This window comes from Microtus oregoni, unplaced genomic scaffold (assembly GCF_018167655.1).
Source record: "Microtus oregoni isolate MIOR12 unplaced genomic scaffold, Mior012 000005F_ref0000423, whole genome shotgun sequence".
In the NCBI taxonomy this organism is placed as follows: Eukaryota; Metazoa; Chordata; class Mammalia; order Rodentia; family Cricetidae; genus Microtus; species Microtus oregoni.
The window spans coordinates 58,964,917-58,985,867 of record NW_024543064.1 but is presented as its reverse complement, the minus strand read 5'-3'; the positions used below and the strand labels follow the sequence as shown (position 1 = coordinate 58,985,867).

Below are 20,951 nucleotides of genomic sequence, written 5' to 3'. Positions count from 1 at the left end.
TCAGTGTTTGCGTGATTCTCTGTCCAGCTGTACTTTCTCTCCTAGCAAAGAACTGCTCTCCCTAGCAGTTCTCAGAGAGCTGTCGTGTGTATCAGTTTGATAATTGTGCTTGTTGGGATGAATAGTGAGTTGTAAGCCCCTTATGTACTAGACTGGAAGTGGTATTTTCATATTTGTTGTGCTTTTAATATATAATATTGTATTAATACTTCTCGAGAACCATGTGTCAGCAAAACTAAGACTTTTCAATGCCACAGTGAGCTATTTATGTAAAGTCATCTCTGACAAATTGCCCCTTATTTTCCGCCTTTTTAAAAAGTGATATTCTGCTATCTATTATACTTATTCAAGAATTACAGCTCCACATCTGATTCAGTTCCATGTGACTACCATCTCCTTATATTTGGGTAAAAACTAAAGTGCTTTTTTTTAAATCTTTTGAACTGGGTTCTATCAGTAGTCCCTGCCCATCTTGTAGGCTTCTCTAAGCACCGTGCCCTGATGGATACCTCCAGCCCTTTGGGCAATGACTTTCTCCTTCCAGGAGTAAGCTGAGGGTGAGCGACAGTTTCCTTCCCTGGAATTTGCTGGCAGTCTCATCATCTTTTGGCATTTCCTGCTTTGACTTGACATTCTCATCTAAACTGGGCAATGGTGGCTTATCCTGGGATGAGAATGGCAGTCACATTTAATTACTTCTTGGTGATACAGATGTTCCTGATCCTGACAGTGCCACCCAGCCGTGTTTATGCTTACCATTAAGTAATGAGCTGTTTTCCACTTTCGTTTTAGAGAAACTTTATTCATCTTTACTGGAAATATGTACTCTGAAATAAATCATTGTTTATACATTTTTTTAACCTCCTTAAATGACCACTGTTTGATTTTTTTTTGTGCACTAGAAATTAACTTTACTTCTCCTAATTCTTTAATTTTTCCTCCAAGCTGTCCCAACTTAGATAATACGTAGCCAGTTGTTTGAAATATAAGAAGTGCAACCTCATCTTTTCCTACAATTGCTCCTTTGTCTTAGAAATATGTCTTTAAAGATAGTGTTCACATTTATGCAATGTGAACAACTAGATGAAATTGTGAATAATAGTGGGTAGAAATTATATCTGTGCCTCTTACAGATTCTCCCTAGCAAATACTGTGAAAAGTACGGTTTGCCGTGCTTTAGATACTCCATAATTACCATGTGGATGTGAGTTGTTATGGTAACTGGGTTTCCCCTTCTATTAAATAACAGAGTAAATGGTTGCTTGAGATGCGATTGAATTGTCAGCTTTCAGGCTAATGTTATCCTGATGGGAAACAGGGTGGAGAGACAATGATGGGGGAAGAGGTGCTGGGGGGAGCGGGGTGGGGTGTGGGGGAATATTGAACGTTGGGAACCACTTACAAAGAAATAAGGGCTTTGCACTTGAAGTAGGTATCGTTTTAACTCCTCCTTTCTCACTGTTTATCAGTGGATAGAGATGGCAGAAAGTCACTTTGTGGCAACAGGATTACTAATGACAGAAAGTTGAAGCCTCCTAATCATGATTATGAACAGTGGTGCAATGAGTGTCTTCTATGCTCTCTAACATGAAGTGGAAATGCTTTTTCTTCTGGGAATGTAGGGAGAATGAGTGTTAGGGTTGGTATTCCTTTGTATCCCATGGAGCAGCTGAAGTCAAATACCTTTATTCTTCTCCATTGTTGTGTTTGGTGTAGTGACATTAAGTAGAATAAAGTGCTTGCATTATATTTGTTATTAATAGTTAAAGGTTTTGCAAAAAAAAAGTTCTGGGGGGCTGGAGAGATGGCTCAGTGGTTAAGAGCATCGCCTGCTCTTCCAAAGGTCCTGAGTTCAATTCCTGGCAACCACATGGTGGTTCACAACCATTTGGAATGAGGTCTGGTGCCCTCTTCTGGCCTGCAGACATACGTACAGACAGAATATTGTATACATAATAAATAAATAAATATTAAAAAAAAGTTCTGAGTTAATACAGCAGAGGTAGCACCATTTGTGAGTGATGGGTTAGCAAGGAATGATTTGAGGGTACTGAAGGTCGGATAGGTGGTTTATAGTCACCTGGGAGTAACTTGCATTTCAGAAATTGGCTTGATTGTTGAGTCAGGAAGACCTCTAAGTTTCAAACCTTGATAACATGGATGTTGATAGATTGTATTGACCGAGACAGGAAAGAGAAATGAGAGTGAGTTATGAATGATAAACCAGCCAGCTGAGTGTAAGAAGTAGTTGAGGGCGAGAGTCTGAAAACATGTTCTAAAAACCATGGTTTTAAACTACTTCTGATTTTTTTTTAATTAAAAATAATTTAACTGATACATTAAAATATAAAAAATTGTGCATATTGTTATTCATATTTATGAGATACCCTGTAATGTGTTAATAGATGCAAACTATATTTTTATTGAGCTTTAACTTCATATAGATTTCCCCCATGTTAGTATATACTCTGTGCATTTTGGCAGGTACACATACTTCTGCAATCAGCATCACTCAAGGTGAGAATTAGCCTAGCATCCTAAAAAGGGCCTTCTTACTCGTCATAATCAAATCTGTCACCTTCACCTAACTATTGTTTCCTTTTTCTGTCTTCATCTAATTAAAATTAGAGCTTACAGTGCACAAGGGACCAACTACAGTGACCAAGAGCTGACCCCAAGTCCCAGCAATTTTCCTCTCTGTGTCTAGGCAAGTCATCTTGATTTTCTGACTCAGATGTTTAACATGGTATCAGAAGTGGGGTGACAAATGGCATAGCTGAGTGGGAGCCACTACTCTACAGCGTCAGGGGCACAGTGCTTTCAGAGTTTGTTTTCTCTTACTGGATGACTGTGGAAACCTCTGCAAGACTTTACTGCTCTGAGCTTTATCTGTCTGTTTTCAGCTCGGTGGTCAGCAGTAATGAGACCTATTTCCTCTCAACACTGGAGAATGGAAATGGCTCCTCTTTAACTAAGAATGAAAGCATGTTGTGAAAAGAGACCTAGAGGAGTCTGGACTCCCGGGTCCCCTTGTGGTCCACCAGGGCTTTCCTTTGTGTGTTCCTTGTTCTCAGCTTATCCACTCTAGCTATTCTGGCACACAGGTCAGCCCTGTGCCTGTATATGGCCTTTGGGATGTTTTCTGGTTTTGTTGTTGTTGGTTTGCTTTGTACTGAAATGACACCCAGAGCATGTGTTATCCATGCTACAGTTTAAAATTCACTGCCTCTTAACAGGCAACAGTGTTGTACAACCCTTCCCTTTCTGTTGCTCAAGAATATTTTAAACACTTCCTAATGAGCCATGTTCCCATTAAACAATCCCTTCCCACTTTTCCTGTCTTCTCTCTCTGTCTTACTCTCCACTGCTACCGACCACTGATCTGCTTTCTGTCTTCACTGGTTTGCCCATTCTGGTTATTGCATATAGGTGGAATCCTATAATGTGATCTTTTGTGTCTGCCTCCTCTTGGCTTGGTATGTGTTCAGGGTTTATCTACAGATTATCCTTTCAGCATGCAATAGGACTTTATTTGGCTAATATGGCTTATTGATCCATGGATGGTTATTAGGTTATTTTATTTCATTTCATTTTATTGTTTTTCTATTATGAACATCCTGGTATGTACTTTTATTTACAAATTCTTGTTTGAATTAATTGTGGACTCTACCTAGAAGTAGAACTGTGTAGTCACATGATATTGCTTATGTTTAGTATTCTGAGGAACTATCAAACTTTCCCAATAGCTGAACCTTTCTGCATTCCCTTTAGTATGCATGTCCTCACAATTGGGAAATTTTCACTCGGACTTGACCCTCCCAGTGAGATCTACCACGAGCACTCTGCTAGCCTTGGAGCATGCTCCGGCCCTCACTCTTACTTCTTTAGCTTGCTTCTTCCCTTTTCATGTTTGTCTGGCTCCTTTTTCAGTTGTATAAATGATGTTTCATCATACTTACCGCTTTATACATGTGGAGACTTTCCTGTGACTCTGAGGCCAGAGGACCTGTGTGCCCGGGCAGTCTCTCACACAGTTGTTACTATAAGAGTATGTATGGCTAGTTATAGGAAAATCTAAGTTTCTCGTGTTTATTAAAACTCAGTGAAACAATGGTTACTCACCCTGCATTCTTAACTGCTGGGTAACTAGGTTTGCAACTTCATGATTATTTGCTATTTTGTTGACTAGGTTTTCTGAAGATTTCTCACGGGTCTAGCAAATTAGACATAATTTTCATACTTCACAAATGCCGATTGAGTTTATTTTTCAGGCTAGCAACTTCAGCCTCAAAAATAGGCAATTCAATAACTACATATTGGATTGAAATAGCTTCCTAAAGGTTATGGAAAGCCTTTTGGCCTGAGACACAAATGAAAAGGGCCTGGTTATCAGCACACTGTTTCCCGAAGTCTCTTTACTGAGGGAACACTCAAGAGTGCTTTTAAAGATGTCTACTTGTTCCATGGCTTATCCCAGGGCACAGTAAGATGGAGATATAATTCCGTAGAACGTGGAGCATCAGGTTGGAATCTAGGCCAATGAGATCTGATACTGATATTCTCAGTGTGGCCTGAGCCACAGGATTAGTTGGGTCTTCTGCTGATAGCCTCGTTCCAAGGGGTTTCTTTTTTTAACCTCACCATTCCATTTGTTCTTTTACATTCATATTTTTCCTAGAATCCGTTCCCATTTCAAACTCAGTACTAAGAAGAAATTGAGACTACGCTTTGCAAAGGATTCAATGTTCTTTCTGTGTCAGTGTGCTGGGGCCGACATGAGCTCTCAGTACAGTGATACCCATGGATTATGTGGCAGGAGAATTTGAAAATATTTTTTATTTTTTAAGTAAGGCAATTTCAGGTTACATTATTTGAATGTTGTTTCTATTAATTCTGGGTATCGAAATAGGGGCTAATGATAATATTGCATTATGATCAGAGAATATAATTCTTAGGAAAAAATGAAAAGTATTTGGAAACAGAGAACAAGGATGAAAACTGAGGGCCTCCTTCCTGGATGGATATGTGGCCTAGCATATTGTTTGCTTTCTGGATAGTCTAAGAACAAACAGGGACTGGAGGGCTCATTCCTTTGTTGGTTAACACACTGCCAAAACACTATAGAACTTTGCAGCATAAATACTCAGTCAGAAAAACGTCTTTATAATTTTTTTCCAGTTCACTTCACGATCTCAGTATCTATCTTATGCTGTTTAAATATCTAACGTTTGAAAAAACAGCAGTGACACCAGAAGTGATAGGTAAAAGTCGAATTAATCCCATTGTTCTTGTCTGTCCCGTGTCCTATGGAGTCTTCACAGTCTCTCTGTGCAGTCTGTTTATGCCCATTTCTGGCTCTCCTGCCAGCAGTAAGGTTCTTGTGGAGTGCTTGATAGTCCTAGTCATCCACAGAACCTTGCACAGTAGGCTCTCACTAGGATGGGAATGTAGCACACCCAGAGGCTATGACAACTGGCTGTATTCAGCTGTGCTATCTTGCCTGTCGAAAGGCACTTGAAAATACTCTCAGGATACTGGGAACTGTTCTGAAGCAGCAGTTACTGTAATTCTGTCATAATTATATACAAACCTCTCTCTCATCTGTAGGGAGGTGGGTAAGAGTTTGGAAACATGGGTGAAAGTGGGATTGATGAGTTTAGGGATGCATGAGTTATGACACACTGTAGCTGTTTCTCTTGAGGCATCTTGAACAGGCACAGACTCTGGGAAGATGTATTCTATGCTGTGCACTAATAGGGAGAAACAGAAACGACTGTCCAAGCCACATGCTTCATCTGGGCTCTGCTCAGGAGATCGCACTGTTGACACATACCGTTTTTCTCTTGCATACCCACAAACCATGAGAGGGCAGCTGTCCAGCACTACACTTAGTGTGTGCCGTCTCATCTGCATGCTTTTTCCACCATGGTTTCTACACAGTGTGGTTTCTGTTGGAAGTTTATATTTATTCAGAAGTGGTCAGATTTGAAGTCCAAGATATGAGTAATATTTATTTTTATTTAATATTACTAGGGGGTTTGTTAGACAGTACTCTGCTCCCTGTCTTTGGCAAGAGGTTTTATAGCCTTTCCCCTGCTTTTCAGAGAAGGATTTTATTACAAATACATCTTAACTTTTGTCCCACTTATCCCACTTTGTCCTTGCTGAGGACCCATGAACTTCCCCCTTCAATTTTAGGAAGTCCATTGGTATAGTCATCCTTGCTCAGGTCTTGTTTAGGCAATCAATTGGTATCTATTACCAAGTGGTCATACATACAGATAACGTTATATGGACTGAGCAGATTGTACTTATGTATTTAGGAAAAAGTGCATATATATAACAAAAATTAAAGAAAAGTAGGTACTAATTTGAGAGAAAGTAGTATATGGGAAGGGTTTAAGAGGAAGGGATAAGAGGCAAATATAATTATGTTATATTATCAGACAATAAAAATTATTATAAAAATTAGAAATGAGACAAAACACGTTGCCTACTTTGAAAAAAAACAAATACATCTTAACTTGTTATTATTGCAGGGTTTCATTTTCTTTAATTTAGAAAATTCCAGGCTTCTTTTATTTTGTCTCTACAAGATTCCAAATTCTGTTCAACTGGGAATATTGAAAAGATATTAGTCGTGGTTTCAGTCCTGAGCTAACTCGATTTGCTTTAGAGAAAAAACCACTTAAACAAAGGAAAGAAGAACTGGTGTGGTCATTTCGTTCTGAATTTTGTATAGTCTAACATGCTTCTGTCCGTCTTTCCCACAGGTCCATGTCCAGCCGTCAGAATGGCACCGTGCACTCTTTCTTCCACAGGCCTGGCTTGCGTATATGACTCGAGCATACCATGCTGTTCTACAGGTCAGGACACAAGGGGTGTGCTTTGTGGGGTAGCATTTCCTCCTCATCACTGATTTTATAACAATGTATATATACTCTGGGGTTGACTACACAGCATCTGCCACTGCGTGCTTCTAAGGTCCCAGTGAAAAACCAAGGTTTAACTGCACTAAGGCCCCCTAGGAAACAAATGAGTTCATTGGGCATATTTACAAAGCATGGGTGTGGCTTATTGACATGAATGAGGTGATTCCAAAGCATCCTCCCCAGAAAACTTCTCCCTAGCATGAATGATAGTTTCCTCGTAGTTGAATGGATGAAGCCCCCTTTTCCTAAGCTTCTCTGGCTTTTATCCTTTAGCCTCTCCCTGATACCCCAAGAACCTGTACCATTAAGGCAATACCTGGTTGGAAGGAGTAGTTGAATACTCAGGTGTGAGTTCCATGACATTCCCCCTTCTCCTCCTATTGAGGAACGCCATTGTTCAGCAAGCCCAGTTGGATGATGTTTTGCAAATGACACAGCTGACCTTCCGAAGGTGGAAATTGTTCTGCCCAGAGGATCGTGTTGAAAAAGTATAAACGCACTTGGGAAAATAGCACTATCAAAAATGCCATGATTCCTTTTGTCCATAAGAAGTGTAAGGCACAGGGCAGTAATAGCACAGGCCTTTAATCCCAGCACTCAGGAGGCAGAGGCAGGCAGATCTCTGTGAGTTCACGGCCATCCTGGTCTACAGAGTGAGTTCCAGGACAGCCAGGACTGTTTCACAGAGAAACTCTGCCTTGAAATAACAAAACAAAACAACAACAACAACAACAAAGAAGACTTGGGACTTCTGTCTCTTGCACACATACCCTTCAAGGAAGAGAAGGTGGAAAGATTCTGAGAGTCAGAGACTTGAAGGAGCCGAGTGAAAAGAGAGGGCCGACAGCACTCTCTGTCACTCACAAGCGGACAGCAGCTGAGGTTGTCTGTACGCCAGGCAGCATTCCCACATGGAGAGGAGGGAGCTCATGGTTCTGCACTCCTAGCAGAGAAGCTGTTGGTAGTCGATGGCATGTGGGGGAAGGAGAGTCAGTTTTATGTTGACCAGGCTCCAGTGGATGGCCCCTCTCTCATGAGTATATCAGCAGGAGCTAAGATAAGAAAGGGGAGGAGGTGGTGAGGGGTAGAACTGGAAGAGTAAGGGGGAGGAGCTGTGAGTGGATATGTTCCGAATATATAGTATGGGTGTCTCAAAAATTAATACAAATAGTATGTTAAGTAAAAGAAAAGTAAGGCTTATGTATATAGTTACACTTAAATTCAAATGTGAATATTCCTACGTTTGTGTGCCCCACCCAGACCTCCCTTCTCAGCTCTACTCTCTTCTGTCCTTTTGGCCTTCTGAGTATCCAGCTTGACTGTCCCAGAGTATCTGGACTTGAGTGCCCCCCACACTGAGCTCTGCCTCTTGTCTCTATGCTGAACCTGCCTGGATCTTTTGCCTCATCTCTTGACCCTTCTCCCAGACATTTATGTTTCAGCTTTTCCAGATTTTTGTTTTCCGAACATCGGCATATATCCCATAGGCTCCTCCTCTCACATTGGTAGCCCTGTTTTTCTTTCTTTCTTTTTTTGAAGCTCTTATCATATTGATTTTTTAATTAATTATTAGTTAATTAATTAATTTTGTATCCCGACTGCAGTTTCCTCTTTTTCCTTTTCTTCCAGTACCCGCCTTGTCCCCACCCCCAACCCACTCCTCTATTTCTGTTCCAGAAAGGGCTGGCCCTCCATGGATATCAGCAAAATATGGCAAGTCAAGTTGCCGTAAGACTAGTTGTCTCCCCATGTATTAAGACTGGGCAAGGAGACCCCGTATGAGGAATAGGCTCCCAAAAGCCAGCAGAAGAGTGGGAGACAGCCCTCCTCCCACTGTTAGGAGTCCTACAGAGGACCGAGCTACAGGACTGTAACATACTTGCAGATGGCATAGGTCCATCCACGTAGGTTCCCTGGCTGTCAGCGCAGTCTCTTTGAGGATCCCTCGAACTCCTCCTAATGTTTGGCTGAGTCTGCATCTGTTTCCATCCCTTGCTGGAAGAAGCCTCTCTGATGACAGTTGGCTAGCCACCAATCTATGAGTGTAGCAGAATATTGTTAGGGATCATTTCAGGGACTTTTTATTATTTTATTTTATTTTTGCCTCCAGCCATGTTTGTTTCTGACCTAGGTCTCCTGGTCATCCAGCCTTTGGGTCTTGGTGCTTCAGGCAATGTCAGGGGTGGGCATACTTTCCTGGCATGGGTTGGGGACTCCCTCAGTCTCTAGGCCACCCTCACCTTAGCACACACTGTTGTCTGGTACCTGCAGTTGTCTTTATTCCTTCAGGACTTCCTTTGCTGTTGTCTGCCGTCTGTGATATATAAAAACACACTCAGTTGTCTTACTTTCAATCCAGGATTACAAATGTTAATGTAGTTTTTAAATGTCAAATATAGTTTTTATCAGCTGGGAACTATTCAAATGGGCAAGGTTGAATTCTGTTTTGTGGCTGGAAAGTCATTGTTAAGAATGGCGTGTGCTGGGGGAGGGAGCTGAGATTACTTAAGTGACATGCTCAGAAGAAGACTTTTATGGAGTTTAAGGAATCATGGTGTCATAGGTGAGAAATGATGTCTGCTCTGTAAGGGCACAGAGAGTGAGAGCCAGAGCATGGGCCGGAAGGGAAATGACTGAGTTTCTGGACTTTTGAGTTCCCATCTCAAATTCCCATCTCAAACCTTGGTGCAGCAGAGCAAGTATTTAACCTAGAATTGGTAAAAGTGTAGAGCTTCTGACTCTTTAGAACTGAGGAGGGGCCCAGAGTCTCTGCATCCTCAACACCAGGTCCTTCTAAGGTGCTTAGTCTGCAGCCATTTTAAACACCATTGTTTTAGTGTCCCCACTGTAATCTGCAGAGCAAAACAGCAGCCTCAACTCGGGAATTCTGGTCCATGGTTCCTTGTTATTTACCCAGTGTTTCTTCTCCCAAGTCTGGGTGCTCCTTATATTTTGAATAGTTCCTGGGTAAAGGAATGAGCTTCCGTCTGTGTGCTTCTGTGTCCTCATCATATACCACCAGACAGTTTCTATTCATGAGGAGAGATTCCAAGGCAGGACACAGACTTCATCTTCATGTCTCCCTCAGTCACTTTGCAGTTTTTCCTGGCCAGGCACAGTGCTGAGCATGTGTGTTACAGAAGGAAATGCCCCGTCCAGTCAAGGGAGCTACAGGCACCTTAGAGGCTTCACTGCAGCGTTCTCCATGCTTAACTACAGAAGGGACAAAATTCTGCAGACACCTGGACAGAAGGAAATGAGCAGCTGCTACAGTCAGCTGAGAATTTATATTGCTTTAAGGCCGTAGTTCCCAACCTGTGGGTCATGGCCCCTTTGGCAAACTTCTGTCTCCAAAACTATTTACATTAAGATTCATAACAGTAACAGCTGTAGAGTAGCAATGAAAACAATGTTATGGTGGGGTCACCACAGCATGAGGAACTGTGTCCAAGGCTGCAGCATTAGGAGGGTGAGAACCGCTGCTTTAAGGGGAAGAAGGGCTAAGTTGAACAGGATTGCGATATAATTCACACTTTACAAAAGTTTCTGTTTTCTCCATAACTGCTGCTATTGATTGAATAACTAGTATGTAGCTAACATTTAATATACACCATTTCAGTTCATCTTGACAGAAACCCCATGAAGTATATGTTATCAAACCCATGTATAATGGTATTATCGGTGGACAAGCAGGGTCAGCTAGGAAAGGAAAGCAAACAGCTCAAAGCCAACAGTTGGTAAATGGGAGAAATAGAATTTAATTCGGGAATCTTCTGATTCTAAGGCCTCACATGTTTGCCTAGCACCATCATCAGTTATAGTAGTAAGTAACACAGGTTGGTGTAACACTTTATTTCCTCATTACATTCATTAATTTAGTGTGCGTCTGTGCCTACGTGGGTGTAGGCATGCCATGGTACACACGTGGAAATAAGAGGAGTTTGTGAGAATAGTAGGTGCGGGTCTCGGGACTGAATTCAGGTCATCAGGATGGGAGGGAGTGTCCTACCTGCTGAGCCAGCCTTCTTGTACCAGTCTAATAAAGGGCGAATCTATTTGTGAGAAGTTTTTTTATTTTTAATAATATAGGTCAAGTATTCTCTTCTGCTGGCGTAGTGATGTGTGCATTTGTCTGCTTTCGCTTAAGACCTCTTCACATCCTGTTGCATTGACAGTCGGTGAGAACGTGAGCCTGAAAGGCTTGAGTGAGGACTCAGCAGTGTGCCGTAGGTTTGTCGCCACTGCCTGAGAGGCACTGATGGGCTTGGCCGCTGAGTTTGACTGTATTTGGAACTTACAGCATCCTAGGTGAACTGGAGCAGCGTTGAGTTCCTCGCCCATTACAAGAATCTGTGTCCTGGAGGTGTCTTCTGTTAGTTACAGCAGCTATGCATACTTCTGTCTGTTGCTGGGCAGGTTTGGTAGCATTAAAGTCCATCCGTTAGAGGAGCCTTTTCCTTGGTTAACCTTAGGTGACAGGCTGAAAGGGGTTCGTCCTACACTAGTTCCTAGACATGGGTAGTGATAGGGCACGGATAGTTTGAGACCTGAATACTGCTAGTGCCTTCTGCTTAGTCATCTCCCGACTTTCCCAAGTTTTCCAGAGGAACGTGGGATTCGAATTGCATGTCAATTTTCCAGACATGCTAGAAGTAAGTGGATTTCTTCCCATCCAGGGAGAAAATACAGAGACAGACTGATCAGGTGTTCTCATACTGTCTCGCTAGCGAGTGTTCTAATTGGCTCTTCACCAACCTGGTTGGCAAGGAACTTTCTATTCTTTCCTTTGTTTTATTTCTCTTTTTGGATGCTGAGGAAGTTCAGGCCTCCAGCTCTGTGAAAAAGTCTCTTTGAGAGCATGTGATGTCACATAGGAGAGAGTTATGAAGGCTGGTTGATGTGGACATGCTTCCTTAGTTGGTTAGCTACCTATTAAACAGTCTGAAATTAATGCTGTAATTGTGAACTAAGATCTGTAATAAGTTAACTTCTGAGCACTTGAATTTTTTCTTTTGTGTAGATTTTGTGTAGATTTTGGTGCGGGAGATTGGACCCAGGGCCATGCATGTGTTAAGTGTGTGCTCTGTCACTGGCCTCTGTTGCTTCTTTTTAACATAGACTAAACTGGGTATAATTGTTTATTGCATCCTCAGGTACTTCTTTGTATTGTCTACTGATAGTAAGAGGGATGGATGGATTACTAATTGGAATCTATGCATGACCTAAAAACCTCAGTTCAGGTGATTATTTCAGCTTGTTCTTTCCCAGTTTTTCTGCCTTAACCAAATGAAAATGATTTTACACTTCCTGCCTTTCTAGGAGACCAGTATAAAGGTTAAACATCAGCAATATCTTTTTTTTAAATTTATTTATTTATTATAAGATTTCTGCCTCCTCCCCGCCACCGCCTCCCATTTCCCTCCCCCTCCCCAGATCAAGTCCCCCTCCCTCATCAGCCCAAAGAGCAATCAGGGTTCAGTTTGACAGTCTCTGACACTTTATTGTGAGAGAATACCTTAGGACCCTGTCTTTAGTTAATTTTCCTTTGCTAAACACCATGACTAAGGTAAGTTATAAAAGAAAAATTTTAAAACGTCAGAGCCCTCCCTCAGTGACACACCTCCTCCCATAAGGACATACTTTTCAGTCCTTCCCAAACAGTTCCACCGACTGGGAACCAAGCATTCAAATATATGAGCCTATTGGGGGCATTGTCATTCAAAGCACCATGGACACTAAGTAACCAATGAGAAAGCGACAACCAGTCGCCCATATCTCACCCATGCTGTGGGAGGCATGGAAGTCGGTGAGGAACTTGTGGGGAGAAGCAGGGGTTCAGTAAGAGCAGGAATAATACATGGTAGTGGGGGTGTATCTGATCAAAATACACACACACACACACACACACACACACACACACGTGTGTGTGTCACGGTGTTTGATTTCTAGCAACCATGTCAGGTGGCTGATTGGCTGTTCCCAGAATGTTTTGCCAGGCATAAGATCCCATTGGAACTGGATTGCAGATGGTTCTGAGATGCTATGTGGGTGCTGGGAATCAATTCTAGGTCCTCTAGTAGAGCAATCAGTGCTTTTCAACTCCGCACTATCTCTCCAGCCCCCAAACCTTCTCGAAATAGCTAAGCATTGCTCTATATGCTTAATAAAATCTGAGCTCTTGTCCAAGTTAGAATCCATCAGTAAACTACTGTTTTAATTACATTAGATAATATCATTGATAACAGAATAAAGGAATAATGGAATAAAGTGAAATACCTGATTACAGTAATACAGTAAAAACTAAAAGGTTTAATAATTGGAAAGTGTTGGTCTTAAAGGAACAATATTAACTATATTTTTGTTACATGGCTGAAGTTGGCATATGTTTTTATAAGTTTATCCAAGAAGTATTAATGAGTACTAGTGATTACCATTTTTCACATAATGCCTGCATCTCAAGTTTTGCATTCTCATCTAATTAATCTCCTGCTGTGCTGTCGTGACAGTGGTGTTCAGACCTCAGTCTTTGCATATCTAAAATTATCAGCTGCCATTGCCATGTCGCAGACTTTTAAAACGGGACTGTGAGAAGCAGATCTGCTTTGAAAGGCCTGAAGTGAAGCCTGAACTGGCTGATCCTGCAGCCTCTGTAGGCCTCTTCCCTAGCGAATGCAGGAATTCACCGAGCAGGGATGTGAGTGACTCACTGACTTTCAAGGTCTACTATGCCATCAGGACCACTTGTGGCCGGTTTCCAAGGGAATTTTAGCCAGCAGCTCTGCATGCTGATCCCTCTTGTGTGGTTTGCAGGGAAGGATAGCGGAGCTGGAACTGCAGTTGCAGCATGGGAAAGAAGGACCCGAGGAGGTGCAGTACAAGCAAAACACAGCGTGGCTCTGGTAAGCGGGTGACATTCGGCTGTACACTGTTGTCACAGGAGCGAGCAATGAAGGGAACAGTAAATGCTTTAAAAGCTTCCGTGCTGACTGCATTACCTTTTGTGTGAGCCAGAGGGAACTCAGTAGGTTTATCACCTACTCCCTAGATACGTTTGTATGCATCCATGCTTGCATTCCTATCCCTCGGGGTCTGTGAAGGATTGTTACCAGTATACCCTGCAGAGAGCAAAACCTACTGAGGTCATGTCTCATATACACAGCATAGTGCTTACTTGTAATCTACGCACATCCTCCTACATATAAATCACCTCCAGATTACTTTGCTAACCTATACAATGTTAATTCTGGGACTATCCTTGTGAACTATTAATGTTCCAGGAAAGTGACAAGAGTCTACACACGTACAGTCCAGATATAATGTTGCCCAAATATTTGTAATCTGTGTTTGGTTATATTTATAGACTTGGAACTCACAGGTACAGAGGGCTAACTGTACTAATATGTCTCTACTTTTTTTTTCTACTGCAGTGTGGGAATGGTTTGGTCCCCTTAGCATTGTTTTTTTTTAACTGATTGTTTTAGTCCTTTTGAGTAAAAATTCTATTTCCCAGTCAATGCATTGCCATTCCCCCTCATATGGAGTCTGGAATTTCTCCTCTTCCCCTTTCTACATGATGATGATCTTCCTAACTCAGACCTTCAATTTCTCAGCAGATGTTCTCTGGGGTGTCCTTACAGTATTACCCAGAATTTATAAATAGGGGAGTGTTGTTTCTCTAGAGCCGGGGACAGAGAGTGGTCCAAGAAGGGGACCAGCATTGTGTCAAATATTGAAGATGGAGATTGAGAACTGAGTGTTCAGTCTAGCTTCTTGGAAGTCTTCTGTGACCACGAACTGTTTGGGTGGAATTGTGGGATAAAAGCCAGACTAGGGATGGACTTGAAGCCGACCCAGTTACTTCTCTTCTGAAAGGGTCTGATGCGAAAGAGTGGTCATGGTGTCAGTAGCAGTTGGAGGGCCTTTCTTCCCTGGGAGCGTAGATACTACAGCATCTTCACTTGCTGAGGGCAAGGATACAGGAAGGGGAAACTGGTGGTGCAGTGGAGAGAGTCGGGCCAGGAGCAGCTCAGGGAACCACGCGTGTCTGTTAATAGACAGCTCCTCAGTAGTTACTACAGAAAGTGTGGACAATGTGTAGGGAAATTCATCATTGAATTACTTTTAAAATTATGCTTGTGGTCTATTAGAGCCATTGCAGTTGGTTCTTCAGGATGACTTATTCTCAGGAAATCTGACTTGACTTACTAAGGGTTTATTATGTCAGGTGCAAAAAGTTCTGAATATTAAGTTTTATATTCATAAAAAATGTTGAGGGGCTGGAGAAATGGTTCCACAGTTAAGAGTACTTTTTGTTCTTACAAAGGACCTGAGCTTAGCTCCCAGCAATCACACAAGGTGGCTCCCAACCACTTGAAATTTCACTTCCAGGGATTTAATACCATCTTCTGCCCTCTGCGGACACCCATACATACGGGGTATGTGCACATACAACACCACATGCATACACATCAATAAAAATAAATCTTCAAAGATTTAAAAACAATGTAAATCCCACACACAGTGCTTTCTACTCTACCTCAGAGCTCCTATGTTGGAAAAGACGTTTTAGTCTGTAAATATTTAAACTGAGCATACCTTCCAGCCCATAAGTATAATTATCTTCTTTTGGCATTGGTATTTGAAGCTGTATTTTATATATGCATATAGTGATTTCGTATATACAGTTTGGATACAGTAAATTGATATTGTGGTGAGCTCTCATGCAAAAAGGAGAGAACAGTATCATTTGGGGCGACCATTACAGAGATACAGTAGACTGGGTGGCTTCAACAACAGAAGATTTTTTCCAGTTCTGGAATCTGGGAACCAGTTAAGTCCTCCCATCCTGTGTATCCTTACATGGGGGAAATGGAAAGAAAGCAAGCTTCCTCATACCTGTTCCTGTGCAAGCACCGAGTCTGTCTGTGAAGGCTCTACTCCAATTACTATTAGATTTGGGTGAACTCAGCATAGGTTTAGGAGAAGGCAACACTCAGTCCATGGAAGAGTAAAGCAAAGGGCAGCTGTGCCCCCTCTACTCCACGGGGCTGGCACTGACACCCGAGCACCCACCACTCCACAGGGCTGGCACTGACATTCAAGCACCCACCACTCCACGGGGATGGTACTGACACCCGAGCACCCACCACTCCACAGGGCTGGCACTGACATTCAAGCACCCACCACTCCACGGGGATGGCACTGACAACACTGCCTGTCTGGCCTGTTTGGTTACATTTTCTCCTTACCCATATTCACTAAGCGATCCTACAAAGAAGGGAATAAAGCTGACTCTGGAATAAAGCTCTTACTGTCGACCTTTTCCAAGGCCAGTTCTGCACTTGTACTTTTAAAACCCAGAGGCATTGCTGGAAGTTTTAAATTAATTTCTGACATTCATTATTTATTTGTGTGTCAGAGCATATAGGCCTGCATGTCCTACAATGATTTGGTCTTTTTCCTTGTACCACGTGGTTTCCAGTGATCAAACTTAGGTCCTCGGGTACCTTTGCCTGCTGAGACATATGACTGGCCTTCTGGAAATTCTTAGAAATTAACGAATAAGGGAGTAGGTGCACAGTCGTTGGTGTCATATAAGCTCATGTCTGTTTTCCATCTTTATTGCAGGGTCAGAGACATGCTAACTGATGAGATCACCAAGGCAGCTGCAAAGTAAGTCATTTATTCTACCCAAAATACCAATAAACCTTTCACTCCTGGACAGGTACATACACTTTCTCCTTTTAGGGCATTTCATCACATTAAGAACTATAAAGTAATTTTCTTTGGTTACTTTTTTATAGAAAACCACTGTTAACTCCCGTCAACTATACTAATTCCTACCTCATGCCTTTTTATACACAGAGGGACGGATGCAAATGCATTCCTTTTTAATAGAGAGATATTCAGCCTGAACATGTAACAAATGCCATGTGGTTTGGCTTAAATGTAAAGGATTATAACTTAGTTCAAGGAGGAAAAATGAATTCTGGAGAATGGAAGTTGCATTGGGTATACAAATAGATTATTGAATCTCTGTTGCAATGCAGCAAATGAAGTGGGACCCCTCTTACACTTCCTGGTTGCTATGGGGTCCAGCGTGTCTAAAAATCCGATTCTAATTAGCAATTCATCTGGCCTTGGATAACCCTCATCAGCTCTATGACACACTTTAAAAATGAATTTTATATATACAGCGGTAATACAAAGACTCCGTGAAAGGCAGTGTCAGTCATATCCTGGCGGTGGTCTGAACAAAAATAAGTTGAGTGTTACTGCCGTGAGGCTTTTTATTTACCCTACGCCAAAGCTCACTAAGGAAATTACCCCCTAATGAACTTGCAGGAGCCATCACTTCAGGCCTCTCCGCTAACAAGCTGACTAATTGTTCCTGGCAGCAGAGACACAAGCCAGTTGCACTCATATCTCCCTTCCACCATCGCCCTCCGCTGCTGTGTGTGTCGTCTTGCTTTCTTAGTCTCCAATGACATAGTCACTCTCCTGCCCTGGGATTTCATGTGCACCGAAGCCCGTGTCATATCCTGGGACAGAATGTAGCTATAAAGACTAGGCATGAAGGGAACACAGTAACAGCTGTATAATCGCAAAGTGGATCTCAGCCTGTGCTCAGTACTCACCCCTGTGCCCCCCACTGAATAAAGGAGAAGAGAACTGGTGGTCTCCTGTCCACACTGCTGGGGTGGGCATAGGGAAACCCGGTGCAGAAAGGATATTATTTTAGGGATGCATCTGCTTTGCTGCACAGGCGAGGCTGGGTGACCTTGAATTCTTTCCTCTTGTGGTTTATGTTACTGTGCAGTGCTGTTCTTACATCCTCTTTGAAACAGGGCATTTGGAGCAGAAAGCTTGGACGATAAAGAAACAAGCAGGTTTATGTTCAGACAAACTATAATTTTGCCTCTGAAATCACCTTTATACCTCTATTCTTGAATCTTATTTCAACACGACCTTTCTCTATAGGTTTCTGAAACAGCACATTGCTACTAGTGCCCAAGCCAATGTATGCAATTCTCAGGGCACACAATGAAACAATCCATATTCTTATGGGATTACTACCTTTTTATCAAAAGCTTCACAGTGTAATTTGTAGATTTTTGTCTTATAAAGCAGTTGAGATAGTGCTAACTGTGGCAGGAAGAGAACAGGACATTGTTTAAGGTCCAGAGGCTGAATGACAGAGATGGAATAGGAGAAAATGGTGGCCACTTTCTCTCCACATCTTCCCAGTGGCTTCCTTGACCCAGGCAGAGCCCTCTCTCCTACCCTTTGACAGTTTAGCTGCCTTGGCTGCCTGAGGCCAGGGCTTGTTTCGTTCTCTGGTAAGGTAAATGCAGAAAGTAACCTCCAGTCACAGTTACTGACTTGTTCGTTTGAGAGAGTATTTTTGAGAATCAGGGTTATGATAAGGCAGAACCAGAACATGGATAAGACGAATGACTGATGGCAATTTGTTTTCATTATTATTAATTAAATGGGTTTGAACTCAAAGAAGAAAATCCCCAAATGATTGGGTCACTTTGCTGATATGTAATGCAATACTCTGTCCCTCAGAAAGCGCCACTGAAGCTCATCCTTCCTTGTGCTTTTTAATTAGGTTAATGACATCAGTTTGTTCCAAAGGACAATTTAATTAAAATGTCAGTGGTGTTGCTTAGAAAAAAGACTGTACTGATGCTGACATGTTATTATGCAAATCAGTCACAGCTGTTCGACTGGTAGGGGATAGTTATTCGAGTAACAAGGCAGTGAGTTTGTGCCTCTCTGGTCGCAGACTTCACCCGCCGGCTCTTCCTTGATGTTTGCTAAGTATGTAGTGTGTACTGTAATCCTCGAGCTGATGTTGTGGCTATGTCGCAGGTCTCCAGGCCTGGTGCCTTCTCTAGCTGGGAACCTGACTCATGGATGCTTTGTGTAGACTGGAGCAATTATGTTCTAGCTGGAAATTAATGTCTAGATAAAATTCAGCCTACATCCAACGATCTCATTACTGTGGCCTGAAATATATTTTCCTTCATTTTCCACAGTCTGTACACACTCAGGTGTGTCAAGATGAGTGAAATAGAGTGATGTGGAATCCCAGTTTAACCTGCAGCAGGCATGGCTAGAGAGATTGCACAGTGGCTGAGAACATGCACTGCTGTTATAGAGGACACAAGTTTGCATCTCAGCACCCATGTCAGCACTCACTCCTGCATAGCCTGCCCCAGGGGATCTGATTTCCTCCTCAGGTCTCCACTGGCATGATGTCATCAACACACACACATCATATACTCCCATGGACATGCATACCTACACACAAGTTTAAAAATCAGAATAAATCTTTAAAAAGACATAGGCTAAATTCTCCTTTTAACTTGAGTATTATAACTTTTTATGTAAGATGCATGTTTAATGAGATTTGATATGCAATTCTGGGTAGCCAGAATTAACTGTTTTCTGTGTAGTGAGAAGACTAAAGATTTAATTTTCAGATGACTGGGAATTTTAAACAACTTCATCTTCCCTCCCTCTCCTTCTTCTCCTTCTCCCCCTTCTTCCCCACATCCATCCTCAGGGATTAACATTTCCCCAACCTCAGTAGGAGCCATTTGTTCAGAGCTCTAGGAGTCCTTCCAGTGTTTTCATCCCAGTTCCCCAGTATGAATGTTGATGCCTTCCTTCCTGACTCAAGGCAGATCTCACAGAAGACTGAATTGAAGGGTGGTCAACAAAATGAGCAAGTTGCAGAGCAGGGCTGAGCTGAACTGCTTCTGCTCAAGGTGGGAGGGAGAGAGGCCGAAAGGATTAAGTAAATGAAAAGACTTGATTCCTATAAAATAGAGGCAAACATGCAAGCACGCAAGCTCTCGGATCCAGCTTTGTGCGGAGTGATCTGGAGGTGGGAACCAGGCTTGCCTGGAGAGCTGGTGTGAAGGCCGTCCTCACCCTCTGCTTCCGCTCTAACCCTGTCCTGCCTAGAAGGAATGCATGCAGTGAGCTCAGGCTCAGGCTCCATTCCAGGGCTCTGGGGACATCCTCTGTGGACATTATGAAGGTACACCCCGGAGTAGCATCCTGAGATGGGGACGTCCTGCTGCGGACAGCAGCTCCTCGTTGTCTCGTTCAGAGTTTTCCTCCGTAGGATTAGCCTGGGAAGTATAATAAATGTACATCTTTGCATGCTAAGTAGATATGAAAGTTTAGTAATTTTTATGATGCCAAGTTATGAAGTAAAAAATAAGAGTGTTTTAGTGTTAATATTAGAAAACTGTCATTTGAATTATTTAACAGGACAACTCTCAATCCAAGTAGTCTCAAAACAGTCCCCCCCCCCCATCTCATCTGGAATCATCAAGTCGTATTATGAAATGACTCTAAGGTTTCTGGTCTTGATTTAGTGGGATAAGGGAGAAGGAGAGTCATGACAGCCAAACGCTGCCACATCTTTTGTGGGAATAAAGGACACCTGTGACCTGATTCAGGGGGAGCTGCTTCCACACGCTGCTGCTTCACAAGGGGCCATTACACTTTGCTAGATGTTTAATTCTGTTTGGGGAATAAATCAATAAATTCAGATTGCCCAAAATGACATATAATAATATAGCTTGGGAAATTCTTTGTCAGCGAATGAAGTGCGATTCATAGGAAGAAAACGTAGACATAAAGAGCTAGCATTTCTAAGTTGCACAAGGTTGTAATGATCATGGTGAGGAGAGTGTCAGCACAGACGTTATTGGTATCTGGGGGATAAACAGACCAATGCCTTCTAAAGTTTACTTTGATTTCAAGACAGGGATAACTAGGTATCCCTGTCTGTCCTGGAGCTTAGATGATGATGACCTTGAACTCACAGAGATTAGCCTGCCTTTGCTTCCTGAGTGCTGGGATTAAAGGTGTGCACCACCCCACCTGGCTGATTATTTTTATTTTCTATGCATAGTGTTTTGCCTGCATATGTATGTGTATCCTATGTATGTCTGGGGCCCATGGAGTCTGGAAGCATGTCAGATTTCTGGAACT

General features: G+C 42.4%; 1 protein-coding gene across 1 annotated transcript in view; it reads left to right on the top strand.

Moving 5' to 3' along the window:
• Positions 1-20,951, top strand: part of Focad (focadhesin) — a 286,838-nt gene that overhangs the window by 201,397 nt on the left and 64,490 nt on the right. Inside the window, exons 22-24 of the mRNA XM_041651620.1 lie at positions 6,774-6,866; positions 13,743-13,831; positions 16,560-16,604. Coding sequence (XP_041507554.1) covers positions 6,774-6,866; positions 13,743-13,831; positions 16,560-16,604 — 227 coding nt within the window. The remainder of the gene's footprint in view (positions 1-6,773; positions 6,867-13,742; positions 13,832-16,559; positions 16,605-20,951) is intronic.